This window comes from Tupaia chinensis, unplaced genomic scaffold (assembly GCF_000334495.1).
Source record: "Tupaia chinensis unplaced genomic scaffold, TupChi_1.0 Scaffold143678_1, whole genome shotgun sequence".
NCBI lineage: Eukaryota > Metazoa > Chordata > Mammalia > Scandentia > Tupaiidae > Tupaia > Tupaia belangeri.
The window spans coordinates 139207-161715 of NW_006203526.1; the positions used below are offsets into that span (position 1 = coordinate 139207).

General features: G+C 40.6%; 1 protein-coding gene across 1 annotated transcript in view; it reads right to left on the bottom strand.

Moving 5' to 3' along the window:
- BMX (BMX non-receptor tyrosine kinase) overlaps positions 1–22422 on the bottom strand; it is a 51264-nt gene extending 28842 nt beyond the window's left edge. The window contains exons 1-6 of the mRNA XM_006164693.2: positions 22300–22422; positions 12226–12372; positions 11200–11304; positions 8446–8527; positions 4384–4503; positions 2054–2118 (exon numbers count right to left, since the gene is read on the bottom strand). Coding sequence (XP_006164755.1) covers positions 2054–2118; positions 4384–4503; positions 8446–8527; positions 11200–11304; positions 12226–12372; positions 22300–22302 — 522 coding nt within the window. The 5' untranslated portion in view covers positions 22303–22422. The remainder of the gene's footprint in view (positions 1–2053; positions 2119–4383; positions 4504–8445; positions 8528–11199; positions 11305–12225; positions 12373–22299) is intronic.
- Positions 22423–22509: the final 87 nt, after the last annotated feature.

Below are 22509 nucleotides of genomic sequence, written 5' to 3' on the forward strand. Positions count from 1 at the left end.
ATTTGTGACCCACCCTCATCTTGCATGATTGCATCTCGATCTTTAACTAATGACATACTTAAAGATCCTGTTTCCGAATAAGATCACATCTTAGGGTTCTGAATGGAAACAAAATTTAGGGGACACTATTCTGTATACTACAGGAATTATTTTTGTCCTTCATGTTGGTTCACACACAAAAAAAAATAAATGGTGATTTTTACTTAGCATGTGCGAATAAGTGTATCTGAAAATAAGTACCCAAGACACCACAGGCTCAATTCCTTACTTTCTGGTGAGTCTCCAAAGAACCACTGGGAGGCCATTTTATGTGTCTTCTGGAACGTGAATAGGTTGGCACCTGCCTGGAAAGCCTAAAAGCAGGAGGCTGTGGCCATGAACCCAAGAAGACAGACCAAAAAATCAAGAAGCCATCTATACTCTGAGAGCAAGATGCATATAGTTCAGTTAACTAGAGCAATAAAGGTTTCATTTGTTTTTCTGTAGGCCAACTCTACCTTTAGGAAAAAAATGGGCTGGTAGATTTCTTGACAGGAACTCTGCCCAGATGGCTGAATTGATCCAGCAGGAGGATTAGGGGTGGAAAATCCAAGAGCTGAGGATTATGACATCTTTTCTGTCATAAAACTATTATACATGTTCATCTGCCTCTAAGTGGGAAACCTAGAAAAGTCTCCCATAAGATTAAGAATCAGCACTGGGGACCAGCAGTTAGTGTAATGGCTATGTTGCTGGACTCCCATGTAGTCAACTGCGGTTCACGTCCCGGACCCGGTGGCTTAAAACTCACGCCGGGTGCGTGTGCGTACATGCCCAAGATCCCGAGAGAACGGAGGAGAAGGGATTGTGGCGTGGCCATCCCCCCTGGGGGGTGATTTCTCGCTTTCTGTCTCACTGTCTCTCTCTGTCTGTCTGAGCCCCCGCGCCCGATAGGAAAAACCCCTAAAAAAAAAAAAAAAAAGAATCAGCACTGGGAAACTTACCCAGATACTATCATTACTAAAGGATGCTAGGGGGACCAACAGGTGACATGGTGGTTAAGATGCTAGACTCCCACATAGCCAACTGTGGTTAGCGTCCTGGATGTGGCTGTTTGAAAATCATGCCAGGCATGTGTGCATGCATGACCAAAATCCCAAGAGGGGAATGGAGGAGAAGGGATTGCTTGTGGTGTGGCCATCTTCCTAGGGGATGATTTCTCACTTTCCCTCTCTGTCTCTCTCCAGTGAGTGCATGTGCCCTGTGGTAGAAACCTAACAACAACAACAACAAAAACAAATCCAAAAATTAAACCTAAAGCATCAGAGGACCAGCAATCTATGAGTATGTCCTCATTAGGACCCCTCTTGCTTGGCCTCTACCCTAAAATATTCATGAACTAGCTTCTCTACATTTCCCCCAAAGCAGGCTGCCAACCGATGCATATCCATGTTAGGTAAAGGAGAGAAGTTTCAACTTGTACTGATGTTTGCAGTTGTGTGATTATAACATTGAATCCAGACAATGGGCCAATCTAGAGGCTGTTCTCATGACTACTAACAATATAGGAAAACTTTATCATCTGGGAGTGACTGAAAAATTATGAAATCTGCCTAAGACTTCATCCAGATACAGAAAAGCTTTCAAAGGATAATGGAGGAAAAGCATTTTGCTTTTTTTGTGTGTGTGCTCTATGAAGCCCCATTCCATCACCAGGATTACTTTCACAAGGCAGTCTTGGCCATGCTGGTGGTAGGAAAAGAAAAACAGCTAAGAACAGTTGCCAGTTATATGCGATGCCATCTTAAGGACTTTTTATCACAGGAATACAATTTTGGGGTAGCTATTTATGGGCTTACTGGTTAGGAAAAAAATGATAATTTAATACAAAATATAAAACGTTACAATGGCTCTATATTTGAGTCTGTTATTGGGTACCTTCCATAGCTATTAGTGATAGCTCCTTTTTCTCTGCTGAGCAATCTGAATGAAGCCCACCTTTTCTAGTTTTGAATCTGGCCATCTAGGTTTATTTAACTGATTATGAAAAAACATTTATAAAATGTTGACTTACCACCCTGTCTGGGAAGATAGGAGCTCTGTGTTTTTCTTCATTGGTTGCAATATGTAGATCAGCATCTGAAAAGTTAAACCAAGTAATAGCAGAATAAACTTTAGATGGAACAAAGAAAAATACCCAATGCCATTCATCAGAAGAATAAACCAGCTTGTTTATTGAGTGGATTAAATGAATTAACACCCGTTTAGAATAATTCCGTAGTGTTTCCTGTATTTTTTCAACTGAAAGACCATTTCTCCATCATTTATTGACATCTCCCTACATCTAGATTAAAATTTGAAATTCCTCTAAATCCTATGAGCTATAATTTGTACCTCATTTCTATATCAGATTCACAGATGGCTAATCTCATCAGTTAGTATACATGGCCCTTTAGGTCAGGGTCCATGTCTGACTCCTCTTTGATCGACTCATAGGAGATATTTAATCATTCTTAGAGTCAATAAGTAGCTGATAAATACATGAACAAACTTACTGCAAGCTTTCCCCTTCTGTACTTATGATAATTGTTGATTTTCCTTTCCATCCTCACATGTCCAAGTTATGAGTGTGAAGCCACTGCATGCCTTATCAGTAGAGACCATATGGTTTATTGCCAAAACTGGAACATTTTTGACAGTGATAAGAACATGCTTTTAATGACTATTCCATGTTAACAGGCACAGAATGAGATTGTCCCAAACAAATTGGGGGGTATGGTCAACTTACCAGTAGGGGAGGTACCATGGATGAGTGTGGACCAGGGTATCCTGGAGACAAAAATAAATGAAGACACCCAGGAACTGTTTCCTTTTCCTTTCCTACAACACCTGAAGTAGGTGTGCCTTAGGTTGCTCAAGCCAAGGGAGTAAATTGTACTTGGGCAGATAGACAATAGCACAGGTGTTCCTGAGCCACAATACCTCTACGCTCTGTAGTCTGTCTCAGAGGCTGACAGAGAGCCTGAAGCAGCCAGAACACATGATGGATGCTATCCAGACAGAGTCTAGAAAACTAATCCCAAGGTAGTGCTCTTTTTCCTGTTTCTTCCCACGGAGTTAGGGCAAGGTAAGAGCTCAAATCTGGTCCATTAGGTAATGATACCAGACAATAGACAGAACCACTGGGTAAAACAATTAACACTGCAAGGAGACATTACTCCTTGGTTCCTCACGGTGGAGGGGAGATTCCCGTACAGTAAATGCTTTACAGTTCATTAAATCACCATGATTCCTGAGTATAAAGGGCAATGTGATCTCATTGAGATGAATGAATATTGTATAATCTAATCAAAGTGGATAATATAATAAATACTTATTTGTTGATTTTTGAGGTACATTAACATGATTTTTGAGTATAAATACTGTTATGGGTTGAATTTGAAAATTATTTCATGTGTCTCTGTGTTTTCAAGTTCATTAAGTACTTCCAAGTAGAAGTCATTATAGTCTGGGCATATTCTGTACAGGTTGGTAAAGCCATTACCAAAATAAGTTCTCCTTTATTTTTGGTTCATCAACAACTTCATATGGTTAAACAATTACAAACTTTAAAATATATAGGTTCGCCATTTCCCCTAGAAAAATAACTGGATGGAATCTGCTTGCACTTAAAGCAAACCCTTCTCTACATTCTCTGTTGTCATTAAGAAATCAACACACATGTACAGAATGGCAATATATTGGAATATATTTTTAAATATATTGGAATATATTTTTTAAAACTTGGCCATCTTTATTTTGGAATATACAGTGAATATATTTCTGTCTCTCTGTCTCTCTCTGTGTCTCTGGTGAGTGCGCACACCCTATAGCAAAAATTTCTCTCCCCCCCCAAAAAAATATATCTATTGATATACTTTTTAAAATAATGTTGTGCTTTTTGTTTTGTTTTTGTTTTTGTTTTTGTTTTTGTCCATGACTTTTGTCATTTATAAGAAGAAAAACTGGTTTTCTTATCAAATGGGAAACCTAGATGTTTGAACCAGGGTCATAGGTTTACCACATTCTACCTCCTTGGAGTTTATCTTGAACCAGGGAGAATTATAGGAGGAAATAACAGCTCATTGTTTGACTAATGATTCCAATTTAAAAAATACTTCTCATGAAGTGGAAGAATAGCAGATGTTAATATTATTATTATATTATTATTATTTTAATGGCCACAATTCAATTGGCCCACAAATTAGGCTTCATTCATCATACAGCATCTGCAAGGCTAGATTTTCACAATGCAAATCAATTTGGCACATCTTGCTTTCTGGCAAGCTGTTCTGGCATCTGGCTGGTTTGTACTAATGGGGCACCATCCACTCAGGATCCAGCCCAACCAAGGCGTCCACATACATGCTTCCCAGAGGGTACATCCTGGGGCGGCTTTGCAACTCTGCTGGCAGCACAGGAACTTGCCATCCACGAAGAACCCACTGTGGTACTTGATCAGTAGGTGGGGGTTGCCCCTTATCTCTGAGGAGTAAGCAGGAAGCAAGCATATTGTGAGCAAATGTTGGCTGGAGAGAAGAAATGTATTCAGTAAACATTGTTTTCACTGAACAGTAAAAATCCATTTGGGGCCCAACTGCAGTGACATAGGTAGCGGGGGTACCGCTGCAATGCTGGAAACCATGGAAGGCTCCAGGTTCATGTCCTGATCTGTTCTTAGGCAAGCCTGTGATCCTGGCTGGCTGCAGGCTGGGGGAAGATAAAAGAGTGAAGACTCTGTAAAGGGTGCCCCTCTCTCTTTTTCTCATAGGAAGGAAATAAATAAAACTAAGAAAACATTACCAGCAACCAAGGTAAGAGCTAATGGTTCCCAAAGGATGTAAGTCATTCACTCAGAAGGTATTAAGCCAAACAGAAAAGCCTAACCATGTATATAGTGAAGACAATACGATAAGTGGTATCGCTGTTGAAGAAAATAACTAGTAAGAATGCACACACAGACCCAGCCTCTCTGGCACAGCAGTGTGCAGGTGTCTGCAAGGCTGGAAGCCATATGGCTGACAGTGGGTTCAGATTCCCAGTTTGCCTAAAAACACACTGTGGCACGTGTGGGCACCTAGGATCCTGAGGAGTTGGAGAGTTTGGGGGAAAGGATCTCAGCAGGACAAGACCATGTCGAAGATGCTTCTCTCTCTCTCTCTCTCTCTCTCTCATATATACATGCTTTCTATCACTAAAAATGCATATACAGATCATCTTGGTGTTAGGATTTTAGAAATACTTTTGTAAAGGGAGTGAGTGGGTTATAGCACATGGTTCTCTCTATGGCAAAAGGAAGCCAGAAGGTAGGACTTGATCTTAGAAAAAAAGGATGAAAGTTTCTAATAAGTAAAATAAACACTTTCCCCATTTTTATTTTGAAAAAAATTTAAATGTACAGAAAAGTTACAAGAATATTACAGTGAATATTCATATGCCCCTACCTAGATTTACTAATTGTTATCTGTTAATTGTGTAACCATGTGTAACCATGGTTTTCCTTAAATTGCTGCTGAGTCAGCTCAAACCTTCCATGTGCCAGTTACCATCTGGATAATTCTTTTTTTTTTTTTTTTTGGTTGTGTGCACTCGCCAGAAAGAGAGAGACACAGAGACAGAAAGCGAGAAATCACCCTGCAGGGAGGAAGGCCACATCACAATCCCTTCTCCTCCATTCTCCTCTTGAGATCTTGGGCACGCACACACACACACATGCCTGGCATGAGTTTAAGCCACCAGGTCTGGGACTCGAACCACAGTTGACTACATGGGAGTCCAACGACATAGCCATTACACCAACTGCTGGTCTCCCATCTGGATAGTTCTATGCCTGCAATTTCTACCTTAGTCCATAATTCTTAGGCCAAATAATAGATAAAAGGGAGTCATTGTATCCCAATGATTTTATAGGGGAGAAGATTAGAGTGAGGGAAACTTTGTTTTACTGTGGTAGATTGGTTGGCCAATTCAACAGCCAATCCCACCTATCCTCTCTCATTATCTTCCAAGATAGTGGTTGGAAAGACTGATACTTTCTTCTGGCTTCCTTTGCACATAGAAATAGCCACAAGGCAGTTCTGGATGATGTGACATAAGCAAAAGTTTGCAGTGGGGGGGCATCTAGAAAAGCTTAGAACCTCTTCAAGGGCTTCTAAGGGTGACAGCGTGGAAAGCTAAGAGGAGTCTGATTCCCTAACAACTTCACTGAGCTGCTGCACCATCCCTGAACTGCCTACCTCTGGATTGGTTACTTTGGAAAAAGAAGAAAGTGGATTTGTTTTAGCAACTGTTTGGTGTCTTTTACCTGAAGCTTAAAGCATTACTAACTGGTACAAACCATTTACTGTGCATATGGAAGCACTAGTTATGGGGATTCTCTGCAGTTTGATGAGGGACTAGCCAATAGATTTTTGCTTCTCTCTCTGCTCTCCTCATACATTCCATATGCCCTCATATGAGTTGCTCAGGAACCATCCAAATCTGTCCAACACTTAGAGCTCCAGAAGGACCCACAAAGGGAGTCCTAGGAGGCAACCAACAGCTGTACATAGAAGATGTGTATGTAGCAACTGCTCCCTTCAAGAAATTCCCCCAAAGGAGATGGAATGGAAAGCAAAATCTTCTAACTCCTCCTGAAAACCTCACTCTATCCACAGTAACTCATGTTTGTGTGTAGGATAATATATTTAGGAGTTTCTCATTTGTTGCTTATGATTGCTCTAGGAGAAAATAAATTTGGTCTTCTGTCTTATAGGTCAGGAAACTGAGACCTAGACATTTTATATGCTTTTATTAGATGACATGACAAAGCAGAACTTGGCTGCATGTTTGCCTGGCTCTGAGAGTGATGTCCTTCTCATTTCAATGAACTTGTAGTGGGTAGAGGTGGGTTTCTCTTCCTCAATGGAACATTTTACTATCCTACAGAATAGTATAGAATATAGAATAGGCTGTTAAATTTTTTCTTGAAAGAGAAGAATTAAGCCCTATGTGTGAAGATAATGTATTTGTATCAAAGTAGAATAGGTGTGTGGAATTTGAGGTGTACTAAGAAAGAAGCACAATCTAAAATTTAAATGAGATAAATAAATTCTTCTCCCATCAAGAAGCTTAATACCATGGGACCAGCGGTTTGCACAGTGGCTATGTCACTCCCATGTAATGGAACGCAGTTCAAGTCCCGAACCGGTGGCTTAAACTCACGCCAGGCACGTGTGTGTGTGTGTGCCCAAGATCCCAAGAGGAGAATGGAGGAGAAGGGATTGTGGTGTGGCCATCCCCCCTGGGGGGTGATTTCTTGCTTTCTGTTTCTCTGTCTTTCTCTGTCTTTCTGGCTACCTACAGCAAAAACCGCTCCCCCAAAAAAGAAGCTTAATACCTGAAATTTCACAGGGTCATTCATTTGAGTTAAATATTGTCCTGACACTGTCACACACATCTTTAAAATATAAATGTCATAGAAGAAGACATCATGGAGCCAAATTACTAACAATGATTCCATTCTATCAAAGATTATTACCAGGCAGCCTGAAAGTCACTGAATAAAAAGCTTCATTAAATCCCTAGTTTTTCCTGGCATTTACAAAGTACTGGTTAAAAAGTTAGGTTTGGGTGATTGAATTCTGAGTCACTCATTACTAGGTATGTGACATTGGTCATGTTTTTAAAGCTTCACATGTCTGAAAAATGGACAGTAATATTACCCCTTTCCATAGAGCTGTCAAGAAGATTGCCTAAGAAAATGTTTTTTAACAAGTACTTGATCAAATAGCTGGCAAATGATAAGTGTTTAGTAAGTATTAGGTATAACCTTCTTTTATAAAAGTTTTTAAAATTTCCTATAGGGTACATGCACCCACCAGAGTGGGAGAGAGAAAGTGAGAAGACACTCCCCAGGGGGTATGGCCACACCACGATCGATCCCTTCTCCAGGAGGATTCTAGGCATGCACATACACATGCTCACTGTGTTTTTCAAGTGCTGAATCTAGGACTCAAACTCATGCAGCTGGCCGTGTGAGATCCACCCACCCTAACCACCATGTTACTGGTTGGCCCAATAAAACTTTCTATAAACATGGAAAGCACACTAGCTACAGGACTGAACACAGCTTCACGAGGACCTAGACTTTGCCCGAGTAAAGGCGAACACAGCGAGTGGAGAGCCAGTGGCCTGACTTCCCCCAAGCTGCTGGGAAGGCACAATAGCTGGCTCTGTGCAAAGCAGGAAAGGGAATCTGACCCCCAGGCTTCCTGTATGTAACAATGAGAATGCAAAATGAGGGTGAACCTGACACATTCCCTGAGTTTGGTAGGAAAATCAGTAGATTCTTTCTTGGCTTTTGGGTTCTTTTACTGTCATATATTTCTTTCATCAACCCTCCCCCCCCAATTGATTTAATGACTCCTTTATTTCATTTTGGGTTACCTTTCTGTAATGCCTTCAACCACTGACTTCGGCTCTCTTCATTTGATGCATAGACATAGAGAAGCCCATCTTTGTAGACGATCTGGAAGGAAAACATTTGGCGCATTATATAATTGCATCCTAGGTTCACTCTGGTGCACGTGCAAATTTTCTGTTATCCAAAAGAAAACTTGAATTTGCTTATATAGTGTACATCAGACCTGAAATTAGATGGGAAAAGTATATTTTTTAATATTCCATCCCTCAATTCATTTCTCCCAGTATCTGACAGCAGTGAACACTGGGATATCAGCAAAGATGCCCTGGGTCCTGGAGAATTACAATATGTCAGACATTGCATGAGTCTTAGGAGTGTTCTAGTCCATCTGCCTACATGTGCATGATTGTATTTAAAGCCCACCTGAAAATGTTTAACTGCTCTGTCCTTAAAAATACCTTCAGAAATGGAATGTACTTTACTTTGTGAAAGGTCTTTGCCAACTTTCTATTCTGATCATTATACAGTTCATGCTAAAATGGAGTAAAAATACAGGTCCCTGTTACTTCAGTCTGTTGAATCCTGTACTACCCCGGGAATCACCAAAATAAGTCATTTTCCCTTGAAATTTTGAAGATAACAATATCTTCTCTAGATCTTATTCTAGTTTATTCAACTCTCGTTGATAAATAATACATGTGATATATTAAATAAGTACTAGTTGCTAGGCTCTTTTCTGGCTACTTTACTATTTTAATTCTGAAGACCTATTTGTGTATGCCTCCTCCCCTTTTTTAGAGAGAGATTTTTGAAGTAGGGTGTGTGAACTCGCTGGTGAGACAGGGTGACAGAAAGTGAGAAATCACCCTCCAGGGGGGATAGCCATAGTCCAATCCCTTCTCCTCCATTCTCCTCTTGGGATTTTGGGCATGCATGCACATGTTCCTAACATTATTTTTAAGCTGCTGGGTCTGGGATTTGAACTGCAGTCGACTACATGGGAGTCCAGCGATGTAACCATTACATTATCTGCTTGTCCCAGAGTATGCCCTTTTCACTAATGAGGAAGGAAATATAGATAGAAGGAATATGAGTTTATAGTTATACAAATACAAGTGATGGGGTTAGGAGCTCTGTGGTGCTCCAAAGCCTATGTTCTTTTGAATACACTATGCCTCTGTGATGCGAGCCTGCAGCATCTTTCATGAGCGCACTCTCCTCTGGTTTCTTCCAATTGGGCTTTTTTTTAAGTAGTAAAGTATGGATTGTTAATCAATTGGATTATTGTATTTCATTTTTGGACACATTCTTTAATATTAGCACTGAGTACTCTGACCATCTGGAAGACATTTCATGTGCCTTTATATCAGAAAGGCAAGTATTCATGACATAATAAAAGTAAGGTATGGCTTAGATCAAACCATTTGCAAAAGAGGTGACATAGAGTCAGTATACTCTCTATAGTATACCATTGTTTAAAATAATTCACAGTAAAATGAAAACTTCTTAGCATGTCATGCAAATCCTTCATTGGCCCTGTGTGCCTTTCCAGGCTGAGGGTAGGCTCCATACACTGAGTTCTCCTTCTCACTCCTTCTTTGCTCTTTCTCCATGCTCCTCACCCCCACTTTAACCCCAGCTGCTTGTCTGGCTAGATCTCATGAACATCTTATAACCATTCTCTGACCTCGCCGAACTGGCTTATGGCTGGGCCATTCCAGAAATATGTGCCCCTCTCCCACATCAACATCCCCAAATCAGAGGCACTAAATTAATGTACAAGCTCTGGCAACTCTGCTAATTGGTAACTTAACCATCGTTATCTTCAGTGTATATAGAAAGCAGGTCCCTGCCTTGGAGACAGGGAGTCTGTGCTGATCTTGTAGGCAATGTACACACTCTTTGATGTGTAACATATATAATGTGACCCCACACTCATGGTAGCATGGACCATTCTCTGGTTAGCCATCAGCAGAGCTTCTTACCCTACTAAGTAAACTCATGTCTTCCCCTGCTGGATCTCTGAGTGTGTTCTTTAAAATTGGTAAACATTATGGGCAAGCCCTTTCAGATTTGGGGCTCCTCCCTTCTTTCATCTGCTCATCTCTTTCACTCTCTCAGGAGGCTGCTTTATTCATAAGGTCTACACGAGACTTCCCAGACATACTGTATTAAGTCATCCATTAGTGCCTTGACATATACTGTTTTCTTTGTTCTTTTCTCCTTCCCGTACTTGCTGGCTAAATTCTACTTGTTCTTCCCAACCTGTGTGTCATCTCCAAAGAACATCTCCCTGACCTCTTGGAGTTAGGAGTCATGCTTCCGCTTCCTATGGCACCATGAATGTACTCTGCCGACTTCTGTCTTAACACTCATGCTCATGGCATTATAATGGGGTCAACTTATTAGTCTTTTTTGCCACATCCCTGTAAATGTCCTGGAGTGGGGTCCATGTTTCATTCCCTGTAGTATGCCTCCTACCTCGTAGCACATCAGAGACACTCAACAATGTTAGATAACACTGTCAGACTGGAGGCAGGACAGGCCACTCTTGCTTATGTTCTTGTCTTGCTTCCCCCTCTTTATGAAAGGCAGATTAGTGGACAAATTTTTTTGCAAAATGCCCGACTTCCATCCAGGGATAGTCTAAGCCTTGTCAATGTCTTAATGGATCATTTTGCAATATCATGATTTTTCTTAGATATAGTGACACATTCATAATAGGAACTATTAAAAGAATATCCACCTACCTAATGTAAGGTTGTCCCTCCCTTTACCTGAAATGGGTACTGTCTCTCCACGGGTGTCTGCTCCTCGAGATTTACTTTCTCCACACATCTGATTTTCTTAATTTCAATGGATCCTTTTCTGCTGCCTCTTTTCTGAATTGTAAAACAAAATATAAGATACCTCACATAGTATACCATCTTCAATGTGTGCAGAAGCCAGGTCTTTTTTCTTGTACAAGGAAAGCATAAAGCTAAAGTTATGCTTGAGAGGGAGACTAGAGGATAGGACAGGCCATGAAGAATGACTTCCCATTAATCCTTACTAGTCAAAATTCAACGACAACAGAATACGTTTCTCGAGTGTGGACATAAATTCCTCCAAAAGCAAGTCTTTAAGCAATAGGCAGTCATCAAGTTTGATAATTCTGAAATGCTTCAAATCACCTGCTATAAGGTTAATACAGTCAGGAAAATCAAGACTTAATTTCACAAAGTATCTTTACTTTGTTTCAATATTATGCCAATATTTCAGTATTTCTTCTATGCTAGAATTCTCAACTGTATAGAAATAGTCTGATTTTCAGCCTTGTTTTAGGGCAGCATTTCTGATTTTCAGCACTCTTGACAGTCGGGGCTGGATAATCCTTTGCTCTGTGTGCGTGTGGTGGGGAGAGGGCATCCTGTGGCCTGTAGGATGTTGGCAGCATCACTGGTCTCTACCCAGCAGATGCCATGAGCACTTACTCCCTCCCTCCCTCTGCTAATACATGCCATCAGTTGTGATGACCATAAATGTCTCCAGCCATTGCCCTGAGTTCCCTAGAGGACAAAAATGCCCTCAGCTGACAGTCGCTATTCTAAAGTTATAATTTGCCTCAGTAAACTAATGTTTTCAAATCTTTTAGCTTGAATTCACTACAGCTTGGTTAAGAAAAGACAATGTGATAAGTGGATACACAATGATCTTTGCTGTGTAATCTAAGAAACCTGATATTTCATCATAACCCAACACTTTGTGATGGCTGAGGAAAAATCATAAATAGTATAAAAACAATAGAACAAGTAAGATCTTACCATTTTGTCATACTCATAATAGGAAAGATTTGTTTTGGTCAAAACAAAAGACCGTTCTTTGTAATTATTTGGTGACATTTTCTTCTTTTGTTGGGACCTTTTGAGAAGAAGTTCTTCTAGAATAGATTTTGTATCCATATTATCCTCCTAAGTAAAATAAAATAATTAAAATGAGCTCAGCATCTAACTAGGCCTTCATTTAGCTTCATATTTTTTACTCAACCATTTCACATTCAGAGATAATATAAATAGTAATTTTTAAAAATGAAACTGATCTTGGATTATAGAGTAAGCTACAGACATACTTACAGGTTTTTCTTTTCTTTTCTTTTCTTTTCTTTTTTTTTTTTTGCTTTTCCTCTTTGTTTTGATTTTATAAATATGTGGCTTTTTTAAAAAAAATTTGCCAAAGGGCATGTGCACTTGTCAGAGAGTGATAGAGAGATAGAGAGGGAGACAGTGAGAAAGCAATCCCCTCTGCGTGTGAATGATCTCTCCACAATCCCACGTCCTTCATTTCTCCCTCCTCTCGGGATTTTGGGATTTTGCACACAAGTCAGCCATATTTTTCAAGCCACCAGGTCCAGGATTCTAACTGCACAGTCAGGCATATGGGACTCAGCCACCTTAACCACCATGCCACTGCCTAGCCCAAGATACATTCAGCTCATCTCACACTGGATCATAAGTTCATCATCTTTGCAACCACTCTCTAGACCACCTTATCAACATACTCTTTACTTCTTAAACATTCTGTAGATGTTTATTGAACTAAATACGCTGTAATAAAACTTAAAAAATTGAATTCCAGACAATCTGCCACATATGATTAATGGAAACATTTTTCCCTTAATGCAGTCAGTGGTTTGAACGAATTATCCAAACCATTACGAGATGCTAACATCATTGTAAGTGACAACCCCAACCTCTGACTGTCACCAGATTTTTAACAATAAGTACATAGGTATAATTTTTAATATTTTCGAAAATTTAAAGTAAACATGAATGTACAAGATAGAATAAAATGAGAATATATGAGTGCAATAAAAAATGCCATCAAGAAATTTTAAAGTACTGAAAAAAAAAGTACACCTATCAAGTAAAAACACTCTTGCTTTTTCTTCCAGTCATGTGAAACATTAAAACTTAAAGTTTTTTTTTTTTAAGTTAATTTTCTGGTTCTGCTAAATCTGTTACTTCGATCCTTATCGGATATCAGTTCTGATAATGAAAAGTAGTGAAAAAAGAGAAAAGTAAAAAAAATAGGCAACCAGGATAAACTTTCTTAAATCCTTTGTGTTGTAAAATTGAATTGCTATTTACAGTCAGATGGCTAATAGTTATTAATAGATAATCGGAAAGTAATTAATTTTACTCACCATAGACTTACTAGAGCTGAAGTGTATACGTGGATACTTGACTTTTATTCTCAAGGTCTAGCAAGAAGTTACTGCTCTGAGCACCATCACTCATATTCCCTCTGACTATGCCAGGGTCATGCATAGTCAACAGAAGATATTTGCATCCTATTTATTCCTCTCGAGCCATCACCCACACAGGCATTGCTCTGTCTGGTTGGAGGCAGGTGCTAAATGAATCTGTCCAGTCGTTAGAGGGCACTTCTTCTCACTGGCCCCACATGATCCACCCACTATGGCAAGGAAGTGGGAAGAAAAGGAGCCTAATAATACAACCCGATCTTGAATAAGCCACGGTCAATCCCAGCCAGTTTTCCTCACGATATAGTGCACACAACTCTAAGAGCAAGAATGAAGAAAACCAGCTTTTATGATTTATGTACTTAAATTAGGAGATGAGTATCTTTAAAATGTCCTCCAAAGGCACCGTTTGATTTATAGACAGAAGTAGTGGGAATCTTATCCATGAAATATAATAAAGTCTTGGTTAATTTTTGCTTAGGATGTTATTTTACCTATTAAAAATAAAAAGGATAATTCTTTTGCAAAAGTCCAATGGATTTCTTTCGGCCATAATGGGTGCTATGTTCCATGGTCACTGGTTTCTCTGCCCAGCTTGGAGACAGAGCAAGGATCGGGATGCAGCAGAGCAGGCAGGGCCTGAGGCGTCAGGGAGCACACCAATCTCTCCTCTCCATCTCCATTCTAAGCTCTACACACAGACCCACTCCCATCTGCTTATTTTCTACATCCAAACTCTATGATCAGAATAAATGTGCTTGAAGACTTATGGAAACCATGAAGGTCTACTTTTCAGGAGTGACAGTTTCCTCTTCGGGAGGGGATGCATACCACACTGGAAATGGTTGTTGGGCACTTTAGCCTTATATACTTCTACATTTAAAAAATTGACCAGAAAAGCAAAAAGAGAAATATAAAAACTCTTTTTTTTCCTTTTTTGGAGAGGTTTTTGCTATAGGGTACATGAGCTCACCAGAGAGATAGAGACAGAGAGACAGAAAGCGAGAAATCACCCCCCCCCCCCAGGGAGAAGGCCCCCACTGGGCAATCCCTTTCCCCCCACATTCTCCTCTGGGATCTTGGGTATGCATGCACACGCTCCTGGCGTGAGTTTAAGCCACCGGATCCGGGACTCGAACTGCAGTCGACTACATGGAAGTCCAGCGACACAGCCATTATGCTAACTGCTGGTCCCGAAATATAAAAACTCTTACTAAATTTCTTTTATCTCCACAGCTAAGACAATACTCCTCAAAGCAGAATGTTAATTAAATAGATCTAGTTAGTTGAATAGAAAGTGTACTTTTCAAATTTTTTTCAGACACTGAATCAATTTGCAACATGACTAACACTGTTTTGAAAATGCAAAACCCAATGGCCACGGTAGTATGTAAGCTTTCCCAATATTGCATGATGATATACACAGTTTTCTAGTTATGAAACTTCACATGCATCACATTAAAAGTTGGCTTTTGGGGGAATTTTATATAAAAAGAATTAAGGTAAGTTGGAGAGGGCCCTGTAGCCCAGTGGTTAAAGGAACTGAATCCTCATGGTTGACTGTGATTCAAATCCCAGCCCTGGTGACTTGAAAAACATGTCAGGCATGTGCATGCCCCAAATCCCCACAGGGTGGAGAAATAGAGAATGGATTGTGACAGGAACACACCCCATTGGGGAATGGTTTCTCTCCACCCTTACCTGTCTCTCAGGTGAGTGCAATTATGTCCCTCTGGTGTAATTATCTTTTTTCTTTTTCTTTTTCTTTTTTTTTTTTTAAAGATAAGTTGGGGAACCAGCAGTTAGCATAATGGCTATGTCGCTGGACTCCCACGTAGTTGACCGTGGTTCGCGTCCTGGACCCGGTGGCTTGGAACTCACGCTGGGCGCGTGTGCGTGCGTGCCCAGGATCCCGAGAGGAGAATGGAGGACAAGGGATTGTGGCGTGACCATCCCCCCTGGGGGGTGATTTCTCGCTTTCTGTCTCTCTGTCTCTCTCTGTCTGTCTGGTGAGCGCACGCGCCCTATAGCAAAAACCTCTCCAAAAAAAAAAAAGATAAGTTGCAGAAACCACTGACACATTCACAAGTTTGCTTTTGTATATTGAAGGGAAGAAGAACATAGAGTAGAAAGGAAAGTAACCAAGCCCTTGAGACATTCTCCAATAACTCTTCAAGGATTTAGAAGAACTGTCTCATCTGATGAAATATAACTTGCCAAATTTCAATGTAATTGCTCATTTCAAAACTTTCCCCTTCATGAATTTTTTTTGGTTTCACTTTGAAAATCATATGTAACATATCTTTGTTCTCCAAAACCATGAGCTGCAGACAGGCAAAAGGAAAACATCGTATTGATGTTTTTCAAGTGCCTCTGTGCACATGTTTATTTTCACCAAGATGGCGACACATACTGTGTACGTGGGACTGCAATCTGTTGTTCTCATGTAACAAACGCCTGGAGTCACACATCTTTGAAGTTCCATCCAGGAGAGCCAGTCCTCCAAAGCTCCACTCCCTCAGCCAGGCTCCTGGGGCTTCCTAACAAACCCTGTTTTGATGACTCATGCTTTTGTCATCTCCAGCTCAGTTTCTTCTAAGACAAAGTCTGGTTCCTGCTCAGGCTTGAACCTGCTTTTCTCCTCTATTTGTTTTGTCTCTTCTTGTGCCTCCCCATTCTCCTGTAAATAGCCTAGTTTCCAACCTGAAGGCACGTCTATGGCTTCTGTTGGTCTATGAGATAATAATGGGGGATGACTAATTTTTAGTAATGAAATGTCTCTCCTTCCTTATATTGGGTTGTCAGAAAAGTCATGACACATTTTTGCATAGAAAAACATAGAAAGATATGTCATGACTTTCCTGACGACCCAGTATTAGTATTAGGACAATAAATAGGCCTCAGGTATCACTGTTAACTCAAAAGCCTGTCCTACAGATTCAGTTCTGCCTATCTTCAATGGGAAGATAAAAACAAACAAACAACAAAACAAAACACCTTTCAAACTAAAAGCAGATCCTAAACCTAGACAGTATTACCCAGAAATCCATTTCCATAGAGAAGCTGGTGGGATTTGGCTGGACTGTCATATTACTACCCACATAGAATAGATACATTAATTTGCTTACCAAATAGCCCAGGCTGCCTATTTCCATAAGCACATGAAACTAGAAAGATATTAAAGCACAAAGACGACTAAAAAACCTGGCAGAAATCAATATATTATAGTATCACCTACCAGGAAGTCAGCAACCATTATGTAACCTATTACAAAATAAAATATCAAAGGTGCATGCGGAATCAACATGACTTGTAATCACTACGGTTATTAAGATTTATAAGTCAGTGATATTATGTAAGAATTTCATTCAGCAGTTCTATTTGGTTCACTTGACTTTGAGCCTACACTGTACCTGACATTGAGTGACTGGTTCCAGAAATACAGATCTACTTTTCACGTCCGTGAGTGACAACGAACAGGTTTGAGAGATAGGTCTCATAACAATACGCAAGGGTGCTGTGAGGTGGTGGACTCAGAAGGCTTGGAGGAGGTGACAGGATTGTCATCTATGAGCTGTAACTCTGACCGAGTCCCTTTCTTGCTCTAACCTTCAGTTTTTATCTGTAAAATGAAATAGGTTATAGTTCTCTCACTTTATGGGACTTAAATAAGAAAACTTAAGTGAAGATACTTGGCACACTATGGGTACCAAATATAATTGAAAAGGAAAAAGGTGGGAGCCAGAAGGTGGTTCAGTGAAATGAACTCTGATTCTCTTTGAGGCTGACCCACATAGAAAGGTTCTGGATTTGATGTGATTCTATTTGGGGCTGACCCACATAGAAAGGTTCTGGATTTGAGTCCAGAGACCTTCCTGAGTACGCTGAGCAAGTGTGAAGCTGGGGATGGATCATGGTGTCGAGACCCTGTTGGGGAGCACTCTCTCTCTCTCTCTCTCTCTCTCATAGAAGAAAAAAATGAACTTAAAAAGATACACTTAAAAAGGGGGCCAGCAAGTGGTATGGTGGTTAAGGTGCTGGACTCCCACACCATATGCCTGATCGCAGTTTGAGTCTTGGACCTGGTGGCTTGAAAATCATGATGGACATGTGTTGTGTGCATGCCCCAAATATCAGAAGGAGAACGGAGGAGAAAGGATTGAGGAAGGGCCATCACCCAGGGGATGACTTCTCACTTTCCCTCTCACTGCCTCTCTCTGGCTCTCTACAGCCAGCACACATGCCTTATGGAAAAAAAAAAATACAAACCTATTTTAAAAAGAACAGAGGTTTATTTGGTTCTAGAGAAGAGTGGAAGGAAACAACTCAAATGCTATGATGGAGTCTATTCATTTTGCTATGAAAGGCTCAAGGAAGGAAAAGTCGTTTTGTGCTGAAGATAATCAACGAAGTATTATAGAAGAGAGGCCATTGAAACTGAACCTTGAAGGATACAAGTGATTTGGTAATAATAATCTTAACCAACATTTAAGGAGGTCTTGTCACATGCCAGGTGCTGTTTAGAGTCCCTAACAAATATTAGTTTATTGATCACAACGGCCCAAAGGGATAAGTCATGACATACCACTTTAAGAGGTAGACTATAAGACCCCTATCTTCTGGAACATGTCTGAACACAGCCATGATATGCAATAGTTTGATATTTCCATTCTTGGGTTAGATTGTGACACAGCCACTCCATAGAGTAGGTTGTAACATCATTCATTCTCTGTTTATAGCTGATGAAACTGTGACAAAAAAATAAATTGCCCAAATCACACTGCTAGTTTTGTGGAGCTGGGGTTTGAGTCCAGCAGTCTAACTCCACGGCCCATTCTTGGTCATAACACTAAAGTTAGAGAAGATACGCCCACTGAGTGGTTTTTCTAAGCCAGAGAAGGTTCTAACCTAAATACAGGAAAGCAGCCTCAGGATGTCAAAGCTGGTAGGAATCCTTGAAGCATCTTCCAAATGCAACACCAAGGTCCAGCAGCCTATGTGACTCAGCCAGGATGATGAACCAGAGACTTAAAATAATACATAGCTCTGGTGTCCTGCCTTGTAACCTATCTATGCCATCATGGATGAAATCAGACTAAAAAAGATCTGTGTGTTTAGCTAATGATGCTACAGCCTTGTTAAGGCACACAGTTTGGGGATCCAGGCATAGGTTTGAATCTTTTTTGTTTTTTTGAAGAGGTTTTTGCTATAGGGCACGTGCGCTCACCAGACACACAGAGAGAGACAGAGAGACAGAAAGAGAGAAATCACCCCCCAGGGGGGATGGCCCCGCCGCAATCCCTTCTCCTCCATTCTCCTCTCGGGATCTTGGGCACGCATGCACACGCACCCGGCTTGAGTTTAAGCCACCGGGTCCGGGACTCGAACCACGGTCGACTATATGGGAGTCCAGCAACATAGCCATTATGCTAACTGCTGGTCCCCATAGGTTTGAATCTTATCAGACTTATGCAGGGGAACTTTTATTAGAAATATCAGAAAGATGGGGCCAGCAGGTAGTGGTTGAAGCACTAGACTCCCATGTGGCCAATCGCAGTTTGAGTCCTAGACCCGACTGCTTGCTTTCTCACTTTCCCTCTCTCTCCTCCTCTCTGTCTCTCTGGTGACCACATATGACTTATAGCAAAAATAATAATAACATTAAATAAATTTAAAGAGTTAATTCTTTTTTTTTTAAAAAAAAAAGTACCAGAAAGATAAAAATATAGTATCTTTCAGCAGAATCTCCCAAGGTGGTGTTATAGCAAGACTCTAAGCCATACTTTGAAAATAGATAAGAAACATACAACCTCAAACATGGGAGTATATTCTAAGTAGTGTTGAAGGGAAGCAGGAGGCAGGAAAGGAAGGGATAGAGGTATGCAGTCAAAAAGTATATTCTCTGAATGGGTCAGGATAGGGCCTTTTAAAGCTTTATGCTTTAGAACTGAGAGATGACGGTGGCAATTCTTCATCTCTTTGCTTGATTTAGTTACCCTTTCTTTACATGTTTTTTAGCTAAAAGGTTTAATAAGTGTCAAGATATTAAAATAATACAGGTGATGAGAGGGCAAAAGGAGAAGAGTGAGAAGGAGAGGGAAGATTTTCCAAGTGGAGACTGGGGTGGGTGAAAGCAGGTGGTGAAAGGGATAATGGAAGACCCTACGACAAACTTGAACTTCAAGTATTGGCTCAAGACCAGGCCTGCTTATCTTCCCCTGAAATAACTGAACAAGATATGATGGTAAGTCTAAACATGAAACAACAACAACAACTAAGAATCGGGTAAAGTGGTTCAGAAAGTCTTACTACAGTGACTGAAGACTAATACTGGCTCCACAGAGCCTGACGCATCCTTATTTCACATGATGTTATACTGGAAAAAGATAGAGCTGACTTTGGCATGATATGGACAGAAACCCTTTAATGCTGACACACAAATTCTCAGGATTTGGGGACACCATTTTTTTTTTTCTTTTGAGAGAGATTTTTGCTATAGGGCATGTGTGCTCACTGGTGAGACAGGGAGAATCAGAGAGACAAAAAATGAGAAATTGCCCCACAGGAAGGATGGCCACATGACAATCCCTTCTCCTCCATTCTCCTCTCGGGATTTTGGGCATGCATGCATACACACCCAGCGTGAGTTTTGAGCTGTCGGGTCTGGGACTCGAACTGCATGGGAGGCAAGTGTTGTAACCGTTAACACCATTTACTGGTCCTGACACCATGTCTTAATTACTCCAAAATGAATTTATGAAAGCCAGATACCTTAGGAAAACCATCTCCTCACAAAGAGAACAATTCCAGTTCTATGGCTGCTGGAGCTAAAATTTGCTTTAACTATGAGATTGATCTTCAAAATGGAGCCTTCTAAGCCCTTTCTTCTTCCCAGCAACATTTTTCCTCTGCTCCTTCCCCTCTGCTCATGACGCTCTCTCTGACCACCTTCCTTAGGAGAAAAGCTAACAGTAATAAATCCATGAGTTAGTGTCTTTTGCTGAATTAGTGTAACAGGCAACTGCTTAGGTAGTGCAGGTTGGCGTGGGCGAAAACAATGAGCTTTGGTGAGTTCTAGTCCCTACTCTTTCTTTCTGCAACATGGCATGTTACTTAATCCTGCTAAACCTCAGCTTCCCCATCTGTAAAGGGAATAAAACAATAAGTCTCTCTGAAAGGTTATGAGGAGTCAAGAGAAAATGGTGGTACAATGTCTAGCACCCTAATAGATATTCTGGAAACCTATATCCCTTGTCTTCATCATTCTGTAGGCATAGTTTTAAAAAGGCCATAGAAAAGTTATGAAACCAAAGATAGTAACATTTCATTTCTCACCTCCTTGCCCCCAGTTCCTGGAAAAAGGAGAGAAAGAGAGGCAGGGAGACCCTCTCGTGTATTCTCAAGTCGACAAGCACCTGTGCTACCATAGGTTTGTTATAAAACAAACCTATCCTGGGACTAGTCATCTTGAGAGCAGGTTAAGTCAGCCCCTTAACTACTGTGTATCTCCACCATATATATTTCTCACAAATAAATACTTGGATGCTACCCCAAGCATGATTCATGGACTAGCAGCATTGGCATCACCTGGGAGCTTGTTCGAAATGTAGACTCTCAGTTCTCACTCTGGACCTAGTGCATTAGAATCTGCACTTTAGCAAGATCCCCAGGGGACCCATGTACTCAAAGGAGCTTGAAAAGCACTGATCTAGAACATGATATAGTCGCACTACTTTTTAAACCCAATGAAATCATTGTAGTCCACGAAACTTCCAAAACTCCATGAAGGCGAGGGCATCTGTATAGCTCTCCTTCCTTTCCTCTTCAATTTCCACCGAAAATGCCTTGAACCCTCCCTGATTTAGGTAGGCTTCAGAAACTCGAAACAAATAGCAGTGGCTAAAATAACAGTGTAAAAACGCAGTTAAAGAATAGAAGGTACAACTAATATCTCTGTCTTTTGGGGAGCAGTTTTGAAGCCAATATGAAAAGCTGGGAGAGGGCAACGTCTAAAGAACATAGAGAGAAAATGAGCAGAGGGAACAGCACCATGCTAGATGGAGCTGGTGATGACGCGCACACAATCGGAGAGCTTTCCTGAATGAGATTTTGAGTGAGGGCTGAATTAACAGTGAAATCACAACAATTTAATCCTCTGTCCCCTAATCACACAGTCCTATTCAAAGTCCGGGAAGAAGCTCTAGCAATTTCGTATTTGTAATTTTGTACAATTTTTCTTTCTTTTTAAAAAAGGTTTTATTTATTTATTTTTATATTTTTTATTTTAATTTCTTTTATACAGTCAATCACGTATGCCACTTAATTTGTAAAGTGAATATTCCAACATGAGTACATTTCTCACCAGTCCACTTGGGGTTACTACACACATTATCATCAACAAATAACAACCCATTTCTTTATCCCATAAATGTCTTGTCTCTATTTTTCTCCTTAATGTCTTTCCTTAGACTCTACTCTCCTCCTTCTCCCACCCTCTTCACACACTGTATCTGATGATTTTCTTAAAGTGAGCTCCCCCCAGTTTTGTAAACCTCAAGCCCCATAACACCTAGATCTGAACCTACTTTCCTGCAGGATATGACTGTGTAGGTAGCCACCTACCCCTCAAACGTACCATTTTGGCTTGTTCAGCTGCTTGGGTCCACCGCCGAGAAATTAATTTGCACTTGCAGGAACACAGGCCGAGCTGTTCTCTTTCCAGCAGCAGTGAATTGTCTCACATTTTCCTGGCTGCCGGGTCAGAAATGGTTATATTACTCAGTGCCCCCAAAACGTCTGTTGTCCTGCAGGGCCTTACACAATCCCACAGGAAACCACGCTCAAC